Source organism: Cricetulus griseus, assembly GCF_003668045.3.
Source record: "Cricetulus griseus strain 17A/GY chromosome 1 unlocalized genomic scaffold, alternate assembly CriGri-PICRH-1.0 chr1_1, whole genome shotgun sequence".
Lineage (NCBI taxonomy): Eukaryota > Metazoa > Chordata > Mammalia > Rodentia > Cricetidae > Cricetulus > Cricetulus griseus.
This window is the reverse complement of record NW_023276807.1, coordinates 103125331-103137708: the sequence shown is the minus strand read 5'-3', so window position 1 is coordinate 103137708 and position 12378 is coordinate 103125331. Positions and strand designations below refer to the sequence as shown.

Here is a 12378-nt window from a genome sequence, read left to right as displayed (position 1 = left end):
GGACAATTATTTTTTTAATTCCTTTTATCACTTTCTAAATTTATGGATACTGGAATTGAACCCAGTCCTCTGGAAGAACAGTCAGTGCTTATAACCATTGAGCCATCTCTTCAGCCCTGGACAATTAATTATTTTAAAGATTGGAAATGGCGTTTTAGTTTGATTTTTAAATTCTTTTTTTTTTGTATTTGTTTTTCCAGACAGGGTTTCTCTGTAGCTTTGGAGTCTGTCCTGGAACTTGCTGTGTGTACCAAGCTGGCCTTGAACACACAGAAATCCACCTGCCTCTGCCTTCTGAGTGCTGGGATTAAAGGTGTGGGCCACCACTACCCAGCTAAATACTTTTTTTAAAGGTAAAGTCTTAAAAAAATCTTGTAGCCCGAATTGGCCTTCAATTCATGATCTTGCCTTGACCATGCTGGGATTATCAGCATATACTTCTAGACTTGACTGCCTATCAGACGTTTTATAAAATGCTCCCAGAGAGTTCATTTTATGATATATCCCTGTTAAATACTAAATATTGTAATTGTTCAGCTTTAGGAAATACCTCTAAGAATATTCTTTACCTTTGTTATATAGTTTTCCAGTCTTAAAAACTACATAGTTTTATGGACATTTCTAAGATATAACTAAAGGTAGAAAATGGCCATGCACTGTATTTTTATAATCCATCAAGCAAATGCATTTTTGTCAGTTGTTACAAATGACATGTTATAAATTTATTGTTAGGTGAACCTAATGCACTTGATTAAAAAAAAAAAACTTTAACATTAAATCTTGTCATAATTAACTACCAGGCCAAGCAGTGGTAGTGCAAGCCTTTAATCCCAGCACTTGGGAGACAGAGGCAGGTGGGTCTCTGTGAGTTCAAGGCCAGCCGGGTCTACAAATCGAGTTCCAGGATAGCCAGAGTTGTTAAGCAGAGAAACCCTGTCTCCAAAACAAAACAACGCCCCCCCCCCAAAAAAAAATTATTTAACTGTCAGTTATTCATTTGAATGTCCAGAGATAAGGCATTTGAGTTTTTCTTTTCTCAATGTGGGAAAATGTGTTAACTGCTTTTCTTGGTGGGTGCCAGATAATTTAGCTATATGAACCAGATATTCTGTATTTCCCACCTAAACCTATACCTACTCAGCCAGGGGGACCAATAGAGTGTGTCAGTGCCAAGATGGTTGGTTGTTTGTCTACCTTGATGACCCAAGTCAATTTTAATTACTGTATTGCCAAATTTGTATGCTTGAAAATTAATAATAGCCAGCTTTCAGAGCTGAGGATTATTTAAGTAAACTGCTTACATCATAACTGGTTAATTAGAAAGTATTTTTATATGTTTATTGTGATTCCTCAGATGAGCCTCTGGTTGGTTTTGTTTTGTAGCACTGGGAATCAAATCTAAGGTTTACACATACCAAGCAAATGCTACTGAGCGCCATCCCCCACACTTTTTTTTTTTTAAATAACTTTTAAAATATTTGAGATTGGGTCTAACTAATTTGCTCAGCTATCCTTGAACTTGCTCTGTAGCCCAGGCAGGCTTGAAGCGTGTCCTGCCTCGGCCTCCTAATTCATCTTGTACCAACAGGCCTCACTCTTCATTTTTCCATCCTGTGTTAGATAACCGAAACCTGTTTCCTGTAGTTTGTTAATACCTTTTAAATGAAAATATATGTAAGTCCTTTTAAAATCTTAAAATTAATATATGGTACTTATCTTACATTTAGGACTTTTTGAAAATGGAAAGTTATGAGGCATGTATAGGTTTTGATCTCTGTGAGACACCCCTCTCCACTGTTGCTCAGAAGATTATGTGTGCTATGCGTTCAGGTGATTTCATGGATTCTAAGAATGAGGGAGAGAGTACAAAGAGTAAGTAATTTTATGAGCCTTTTATTGTCTTGAATGTCAGTTATTTTAAAAAGTAAGACTTAAAGATGAAATGAATATAATAAAATTATTTCCTAGAACTTGTTTTGTAGGGATTTCCATTGCCTACAGAAGTGGTTTCCAATACCCTTCCTTCTCCATCATTGTCACTAAATTGCTTACTAAATTCAAAGTCCTTTAACCCCAATGGTTTAATAAAACAGTCTTCCTTGTTCCAAGTACTCTAGTATCTTCAAAGGAGATGGTATCTTTCATAATGTCCCATGATTGACTCCTAGATTATTGAATTTGTAATTGGACTTGCTATTGAATATGGTCATAAGTGTTTGTCATTATATTATACTGTCATAAAATATATAAATTCTGGGTATTAGAGAGGAATGGTTTTGTGTATGACTTTATGATGTATAATAGTAAAAAGCTATGGCATATACTCAGAAGGCACGGGTATACCTGAAAGGTTTGTAACATTAAGTAGGGTTTTTTGTTTTTTTTTAACTAGCAAAGCCAGTAATTTGTGGTTTATTTCTTTTCCTATAAAATAAGTTATAAATCATATTAAGTTAGGATATTAAGATGAAATCATTGAGAGTATTAGCACAAATGTTGTTCATAAACACAATTTCTCAGTTAAGTAGCACTTGGGGCTGGAAAGATGACTCAGGGGAAATGTCAGCAGGCTTGAGCAGCTGAGTTTGAATCCCTTGTACTCAGTTGAAGAAGCCAGCCAGGCAAGGCTATATGTGTCTCTAACCTCTGCATTGGAGTTGGAGGCAGGTAGAACTTGGGAATTCATAGCCATCCAGCCTAGATGAAAATTACTGCTTGCATTGCTATAATCTCATTTTTTACAAAATCCTCTCCTTGCTCAAAGATCACCACTGTCCTGATTTTTATTACAGCTGCTTCCTAATAAAGGCATTTTTATATTGCTTCAAAGACCTTTTTGTCAGAAATTACTTAGCTATCCTATAATAATCCAGACTTCTATAATAATCCAGACTTCCTTTCTGAGGTACAGAGGTATGTGCATGGCTCAGGTTCATTGCATCAGGTTTCTGTCAGCAAAGTGTGAACTTAAGTAGTGAGTGCTCCTGTCAAGGCAGGCTTGAAGATGCCCAACTTGCTTCCCAGTAGGAACTCAAGATCATTTTTCTTCAGTCCTAGTCTAAATGACAGTATCATGTGATGGGGGTGAAATAATGTGCCAGAAGGACCCTGGGCCTGTGAGTAATTCATGAACTAGCTCTACCGCCACTAAGACCTTTAATCTCAGAACATGAAAGAAATAAGCTTACACTTTGTTCTTTAAGCCATTATATTATCTCTTTAGTGCCTTTAGCTTAGGTGGGTTTTTTTTTTTTTTTTTTTGAGTCACCTTTATATTCAGAGTAGGGTTCATCTGTAAATTTTTTGGAATTATATTGTTCATTAAGACTGTTAAAAATGTTTGGCAATTACTGGGGTCAAAGAAGTTTTTAAGGTTAGCTGACTATATGCTATGTTATCTTGTGATTAAGCATGTTTTTGTCACTATATGTATATTTCTTTATTTTCATAGGAAAAATATTCCATACATTTATTAGAACTTTTTATTTTAAGTTGGAGTTTAAAGATACGTATATTCAAAATATTTTTACAAACATGAATTTATAAAAGTTTGATTCCCCAAAAGGTATTTGACAAATCCATTTAATGTGAAGCTTGTCTTTATTCCCACTGTCTAGTAGAAATATTTGGCAATTTCAGGGACAGAATAAAAAACTAAAAGGCAGAATAGACCTATGATGATTATATCCCTTCTAATTAGGGATAAATGAATTATATTTTTATGTGTACCAAATAAATACAAAATCCGTACTTCAAACCATTTACACAACCCTTCAAGGTCTTAGATTTTAGTCCCCAAGGCCACTGCTTTCTGCCTCATGGGGATTTTTTTTTTTTCCATGGGGATTTTTTTTAGGAAGCCTCCACGTTACTTTTTATTTTCAGTTGACTGCCACTTTGGTTGTTTTTCTCTATCATGGCTTCAGGTTATTCTTTGTTCTTGCTTTCTGGTAAGTTTGTCATTAGAATATTCCCATGTATTTCTATGTATTATCTGACTCCTGCCCTTTATATTATATTCTACAATTCACTATTTTCTATCATTTTGTTGTTGTCCCATTCGGATTTAACTATGACTCCTGAAAATGTGATACTTTTCAGAGTCCCCCTGTACTTATCATTTCCTTTTTGACCTTTCCTTACATTTCTTAGTGTTTTAGTACTTGTTTCCTGTGTGAACATAGATGCAAATTTTCTCAATAAAATACTTGCAAACTGAGTTTAATACCACATTAAAAAACATCTTACAACATGATCAAGTTAGGCTTTTTGTTTGTTTGTTTGTTTGTTTGGTTTTTTTTTGTTTGTTTTGTTTCCTTTTTCAGGACAGGGTTCCTTTGTGTAGCTCTGGCTGTCCTGGAACTCACTCTGTAGACCAGATTGGTTTCAAACTCACAGTGATCCACTTGCCTTTCCTTCTGAGTGCTGGGATTAAAGGTATACACCACTACTGCTGAAGATCAAGTTAATTTTACTCCAAGGATGTAAAGGTGGTTCAAAAGAAGCAAATCAGTAAACTAATTTAGTACACAAATAGAATCGGAGACAGAAATCACATGCTTACCTCAGTAGATATATACATTTGACAAAGTTCAATACTCTTTCATGGTAAGTGTCCTGAAGCAACTATATTTAGAAGGACCATATCTTACCATAGTAAGAGAGTTAGCATCCAGTAATAGCACTTCCCTCCAAGCTTGACCACCTGAGTTCATCCCCAGCATCTACCTGGTCAACATGGAGAACTCCCCAATATTGTCTTCCTGCCCACACGCACACACAAACATAAATGTAATTTAAATCTAAGGGTTAGGAAAATGGCTCTGTGGGTAAGGTACTTACCATACAAGTGTGAATACTGGAGTTCAGATCCCCAGAATTCATGTAAATGCTGTGTGTGTGCAAGTGCGCACATGTTTATAATTCTAGCTTTGGAATGTGGAGATGGAATCCCTAGAGAAACTGGCTAGTGAGAATAGCATTTAAGTGAACTCAGTTTGATTGAGAGGTCCTGTCTCAATGAATAAGGTAGAAGAGTTATGAGAGATAATGATTTTTTGTTTGTTTTTCGAGATAGGGTTTCTCTGTAGCTTTGGGGGCTGTCCTGAAACTAGCTCTTGTAGACCAGGCTGATCTCGAACTCACAGAGATCCTCCTGCCTCTGCCTCCTGAGTGCTGAGATTAAAGTGTGCACCACTACCCCCTGGCAGGAGATGATTCTTTACATCAACTTTGGATCTCTACATACAAGCACACTCAACCATATATGGCTACACATGTAGGCATGCATATACAAATTTGTGCACCACACATAAAAATGGAAAACTAATAAATTTAAAAGTAAAGGCTATATACAGAAATCCTATCACAAACACCATACTAAATGGAGAAAAAATGAAAGCATTCCCTGTAAATTCAGGAATAGGAAAACAATGACTACTTAGTGGGATAGCTCAGCAGATAAAGGTACTTACTACTGAGCCTGACAAATTGAATTCAATCTCTAGGACCCATATGGTAGAAGGACAGAAACAACTCTTAAGAGTTGTCCTCTGAGCCAGGTTGGTGGCACGCGCCTTTAATCCCACACTCGGGAGGCAGAGACAGGTGGATCTCTGTGAATTCGAGACCAGCCTGGTCTACAAGAGCTAGTTCCAGGACAGCCTCCAAAGCCACAGAGAAACCCTGTCTCAAAAAAAAAGAGAGAGAGAGAGAGAGAGAGAGAGAGAGAGAGAGAGAGAGAGAGAGAGAGAGAGAGAGAAAGAGAGAGAGAGAGAGAAAGAGAGAGAGAGAGAGAGAGTTGTCCTCTGACCACTGGCACCCTATGGTAAGCACAGGGCACCCCAAAATAAATATAACAAACAATTTTAAAAAGAAATATATCCTCTCCATTGTCCAGAGTAGTTCTTGAATTCTTACACCAGAGAAATAAAGGATACACACAGCAAAGGAAGATGGCCAATATCCCTATTTATAGACTGTGATCCTATACTTAAAAGATCTTGACAACACCAGAAAACCTACAGCTAATGACTTACATCAAAGTAGTAAGATACAAAGTCAGCATCAGTTGCTTTTCTATATAATGGTAATCACATGTTGAAAAGAAAAATCAGGCCAAGCATGGTGGTGCATGCCTTTAATTCCAGTATTTGAAGAGGGCAGGATATTTGAGGCCAGCCTGATCTACATAGCAAGTTCCAGGATAGTCTGGACTACATAGACAAACCCTGTCTCAAGGGAAAAAAAAAAAAAAAAAACTGCAGGAGAGGGAAAAGATGAAAATAACTAGAAATAAACCTAAACAAAGTGCAAGACTTTTACGGTGAAAACAGTTGCCCCAAAGGAAGAAATTGAAGACACTAGAAGATGAAAAAAATGAATAAAACAAAACAAAACAAAAAACACTTCGCTGGCTGGCAGAAGGAAAATGACTATTGCCAGAAGCAATCCACAGAATCAATACAATCCCAATCAAAATTCCAATGATATTAATGACAATTAGAAAATACTAAAATTAATATGAAAGTACAAAAGTCCTCAAGATGACAAAGCAATCCTGAGTAAAAAATATGCCACAGGTATTACAACACTTGATCTCAAGTTATACTACAAAGCAGTAGTAACAAAAACATGGTGCTGACACAAAAACAGAGACCAATAGTGGGCTAGAATTGAGGACCCTGAAATAAACCCATGGAGCTACAACCCATAAAATCCAGCTTTTAACAAAGATGCTGAAATACATTGTAGAAAAGAGCATCTTCAATTGGTGCTGGGAAAACAAATTAATTTAAGACCTGAAACTACTAAAAGAAAACAGGAAAAGCAAAGATACAGGCACAAAACTCTTTTGAATAGGACGATAGCCCAAGAAATCAGCAAGAATTGACAAGTGGTATTACACAAAATGAAATTTGGGCCTTATAGGGAATAATTATTAGTGTAGAGACAGCCTACAAAATGTGAGAAAATCCTTACTAGCTATTAATCTAACAGCATTGGCATCTAAACTTTTATTTTTCAAGACAGGGTTTCTTTGTGTTGTAGTCAGACTTTCTTTGGACTGCCAGCTCCCAAATAATGACATGAAGACCTCTTATTAACTATGAAAGCTTGGCCTTAGCTTAGTCTTGTTTCCAACCAGCTCTTATAACTTAAATTAACTCTTTTATATTAATCTATGTTCTGCCACATGGCTCATTACCTCTCGTCCATACCATACAAATGACCTCTTGTGTCTTGTGTCTTATTGGTGAATCCTTTGAACTTCAGATCGCCCCCCTCCGCCCCCACCCCTGTTCCTCTTTCTCCCCAGAAGTCCTGGCCATCCTCTCCTGCCTAGCTATTGGCCATTCAGTTCTCTATTAAACCAATCAGAAAGTGCCTTAGCGGAGACACATCTTCACAGTGTACAAAAAGGTTATCCCACAACACTGTAGTTTTGGCTGTCCTGGAACTGGTGCTGTAGATGAGGCTGGCCTTAAACTCAGAGATCCACCTTACTCTACCTCATGAGTTCTGGGATTAAAGACGTGCACCACTACTGTCCATGGTTTCTCAACATTTTTAAAACTCAAGAAATTAAAAAGTAAAAAATCAGCCAGTCAATAATGGACAGGTAAATCAAACAGTTCTGAAGAGAAATATAAACTGCCAATAAATACATCAAAAGTGCTAATGTTCTTAGCTATCAGGAAAATCCAGATCAAAACTATATTAAGATTCCATCTCACCCCAGCCATAATGTCTGTCATCAGTGAGACAAATTTGAGACTGGACAGTTGACTCTGTGGTTAATAGCACTTGTTGCTAAGGACCTGGGTTCGATTACCAGTACCCATGTGGAGGCTCACTATTTTCTTCAGCACAAGGCATACATGTAGTACACAGACAAACATGCAGGCAAAACACTCATAAAATAATGAAAATCTTAATTTTTAACATTTTTATGGTTTTTTGAGACAGCGTTTCTCTGTGTAGCTTTGAAGCCTATCCTGACACTCGATTTGTAGACCAGGCTGGCCTCAAACTCAGAGATCCACCTGCCTCTGCCTTCTGAGTGCTGGGATTAAAGGCATGCGTCATCAATGCCAGGCAAAAATCTTAAATTTTTAAAAGAGTTTCCTTTAAAATTTGCTGTTCAGGATGTAGGGTGGGGGGGATGAACTCTTAAACAATACATAATATGTAAATTAGGTCACCAACCATGGAAATTAGTATAAAAGCTCTTGAAAATATGCCTGGGCAGTGGTTGCACATGCCTTTAATCCCAGCACTTAGGAGGCCAGCCTGGTCTACAGAGTGAGTTCCAGGACAGCTATGGCTACACAGAGAAACCCCGTTTCCAAAATCCAAATAAATAGATACATATGATCTAGATGTATACTTCAGGGTATATATCGAATGGACTCAAAGCCAGTTATCTACACACCTATTCACAATAACCAGGTTATAGGATCAGCATACATGCCCAATTAGGGTGCTCTAGAGAACAGAACTGATAGAATGAATGTATATATAAGGTACACGCGTGCGTGCGCAACACACACACACACACACACACACACACACACACACACACACACACACACACACGGAGAGAGAGAAGGGATTTATTGAATTACAGGCTGTGGCCCAGCTAGTCCAACAATGGCTGTCTGCCAATGTAAGGTCCAAGAATCAGGTAGTTGTTCAGTCCATGAAGCTGAATGTCTCAGTTGGTCTTCATCATATGCCAAAATTCCAAAGAGGTAGACTTTAATGCCAGTGAAGAAATGGGCTTGCAAGCAAGAGCAAGAACAAACAGGCCAAAAAACAAAAACAGCTTCTTTCCTGTATATCTTTTATATAGGCTGCAATAGAAAAGGTAGGGCCCAGATTAAAGGTACATCTTTCCACCTCAAAAGGTCTGGATTTAAGATATATGTTCCCACCACAAAAGATCTTTCTACTTCAGATGATTTAACTTAATTTTTTTTAATTCAATTCAGTTTAATTTAAATTTTTTTTCATTTAATTTAACGTTACCGTTGTACCCAGCTGCTTGGTTTTCAGTCAATTCCAGATGTAATCAAGTTAACAACCAAGAATAGCCACCACAAGTCCATCCCTTGTCACCTTGACACAATTACATTACCTTATGCTTAATTTCCAAATGAAAACAATAGCCAGATCATAATTACATCTAAGATGTCCATCCCATGTACACTTGCAAACACGTTATATATTTAACCAGGTTATAATTATGCCTAACATGATATAACTATTCCTCATACAACAAACAAATTAGGAATTTTAGAATGGGCAGTAATATCACTTGAGGGAATGTTCTTTTCAAACTTAAGTATGATAACCACTTATATTCTCTTAATTGATGTTACAGAACATGATAGAGAAATTGAGGAGCCAGGCAGTGGTGGTATACACCTTTATTCCCAGCACTTGAGAGGCAGAGGCAGGCAGATCTCTGAATTTGAGGCCAGCTTGATCTACTGAGTGAGTTCCAGGACAGGCTTCAAAACTACACAGAGAAACCCTGTCTCAAAAAACAGAAACAACAACAACAACAACAAAAAACCCCAAAACTAAGGAAAGCACAAATATTTGTACAAATACTTTCTTAACAAAATATGACAGAAACATGTCAATTATAATCCTCATTTCTGCAATTGCTTATGTGGCCTTAGCTGACATTTATAACTACCTTTCTCTACTATCCACTCAGTATTTCCTCCACCCTCAGCAGTTCTTGACTCTTTCTGGAGGAGTGACTTGTACCTTCATTCCTGACACGTCTGTGCCCTTTGTTGCCCTGTCTGGATTAGGCTGTTATAGTTTCCCATTGACTTTAATTACAGGACATAGTGGCACCAAGAGATGCCTTAAAGGATCTCTTGCATTCTAGTCATAATCTTTCTTACCTCCATGTGGAGAAGCAATGCTGTTTGCTCTTGGTAGTCTGGATCAATCACTCCTCCTCACTGTTACTCCTTTCTTATTCTGTTGGTTTAAGAGCATCAGAAACACAAAGTGACCAGGAGATGGGATGTCTTGAGCTTTCAGGTCAATGAAATTTTTATTGTGTCTCCTGGCAGGAGACTGCCCCCTTGGAAACCAAAACTTCTAGACCAACAGAACTTAAGGTTGGGGGAACACCCATCAACAGATGAGTAAAAGAAATGTATACATATACAATAATCTTACTCATCCAGAATGAAACTGCCATTTGTAAGGAAAACGATGAACTGGAAATCATATTAAGTTAAATAAATCAAACTCAGACAAAGCATTTTATGTTAAATCTAATAATCATAATAATATTTTTTAAATAGAAGGAAGACTTTGGGGAGAGAAGGAGAACCAAAGTAGGTTGAAATGGAAGATGAGTAAATTATTAAAGTACAAGTTGAATAAAGGGTGAAAACCAAATGGCACCAAAAGTGTGGTTTTGAGGTTTTGCAGTCCAGATATACAAAGAGCCCAGAAGCCCTTTCCATATAGCAAAAGATCCAGTCCCTGCTGTCCCTTTGCTCAAAAGCAGCCATGGGGCATCTGTATTAGAAAGACACAACATACCTGTTTTTTTGTGATACTAGAACCAAACCCAAGGCCCATTACCCTACCTTTTTCTTAAAATGTTTTACATATTCACACATTTTATCTAATACTTTTTTTTTTAGAGTGTATGTGTGTTGTTACAAGTTCAATATTTTTCTTTCTTGGATCTCTTTCCCCTTCCTGGTCTTTTTGTTAAACTAGCATAGCAGAACAGAATTTACTAAGGGAGTATTTTCATCCACTCAGGACAGAAATCACATAGAATTTGAACAGGGAATGTTTAAATCTTTTTTGACTGGATGAGTTTTAGCTACCAAGACATATAAAGGTTTCTAAAAGATCTAAGTAGCAGACTAGGAGCAGCTTCCTCCCGACAAAGCTGGAGTAGAATGCTGAAAAAGGAAAAGTGTTCTCCTGGCAGTGTTCCTCCAGCACCCTCTGCTGACTAAGTCTAGCATTGTGCCAAGTGTTTGCAGAGTCAGCTCCAGTATTGCAAGCAGGAAGGAAAGCCAAGAAGTTCACATTCACTTAGGATGGACAGCATAAACAAACCTTCAGCCAGGAAGTGGTGGTGCACACCTTTAATCCCAGCTCTTGAGAGGTAGAGACAGGCTGATTTCTGTGATTTCGTGACCAGATTACAGAGAGAGTCCCAGGACAGCCAAGGCTACACAAAGGCTACACAAAGAAACCCTGTCTTGAAAAACAGAAAGGAAGGAAGGAAGGAAGGAAGGAAGGAAGGAAGGAAGGAAGGAAGGAAGGAAGGAAGGAAGGAAGGAAGGAAAGAAGGAAGGAAGGAAGGAAGGAAGGAAGGGAAGGAGAAAAAAGTTTTTATTGGATGTCTTGCTACTCAGTGAGTGGGAGATAAACCTTAAGTGATTCAGAAGCCTTAGGGGATAAAAAGGGTATTCCTCTGTAAGTAAAGGACAAATTACAACATTTCATTCTTCCCAACACTAAGAAAAAGGCACAGAACCTGATAGAAAATTTGCAAAGAGTAAAGGTATATATCCTATATTTATGAATGTGTTCTATCCCATATAGTGAATGATACAAAACTGCTTTGTGTAGGGCCTAAAGTAGATGGGGTGCCAATGAAGTCCAGGCAGTAAAGCAAGTGTCCCAGCCATATATATTGCCAGCCCAACAGACCTTCTGGTATTAGAGGTAGGGAACAAATAGGTATGTGGTTTTTAGGGTCCTTTTAAAAAAGATGTATATCTTTTCTTTTTAGATTTATTTATTTCATATATATGACTGCTTTAGCTTCATGTATGTCTTTATGCCAGAAGGAAACATCAGATCCCACCATAGGTGGTTGTGAGCCACTATGTAGTTGCTGGGAATTGAACGCAGGACCTCTGGAAGAGCAGCCAGTGTTCTTAACTGCTGAGATATCGCTCCATTCCTGTTTTTAGGGTCTTAACAAGAGAATCATAATACTCCAAGACCATGAAACAAGGCTATGTCATCACCATCAGAGAATAATAAATATTTTAAAAGATTAAAATTAAACTAAAAATGCCCCCTGCCTTGCTACTAGCTCCTGGTGGAAATGGAACACGAGACTATTCAACTAACCTTGAATCCCAAACTGCCAAACATTGTCCAGTTCTATCAGAGTATCAAGAGGGTTTGCAGCAATCTATTATATGATGGAAGTGCTTTATTTGGTTTGGGTACACGCTGGCTAATAGGTACAGCTGGCTGCCTGGTTTCGGACCTGTATAGCTTGGCTTACAAAGTGTTGTCTCAATGTGTAAATAAACTGAAAATGGAGTGCAAATTACCATATTCCAGTTCAGGCACCCTGAAAGA

At 37.7% G+C, this 12378-nt stretch overlaps 1 protein-coding gene across 2 annotated transcripts in view; it reads left to right on the top strand.

Annotated features, from left to right (window-relative positions):
- The window catches only part of Poln (DNA polymerase nu), a 152961-nt gene that overhangs the window by 11426 nt on the left and 129157 nt on the right, over nt 1-12378 (top strand). For both annotated transcript variants that reach the window (XM_027387184.2, XM_035452435.1), the window contains exon 2: nt 1728-1872. In XM_027387184.2, coding sequence (XP_027242985.1) covers nt 1728-1872 — 145 coding nt within the window. The remainder of the gene's footprint in view (nt 1-1727; nt 1873-12378) is intronic.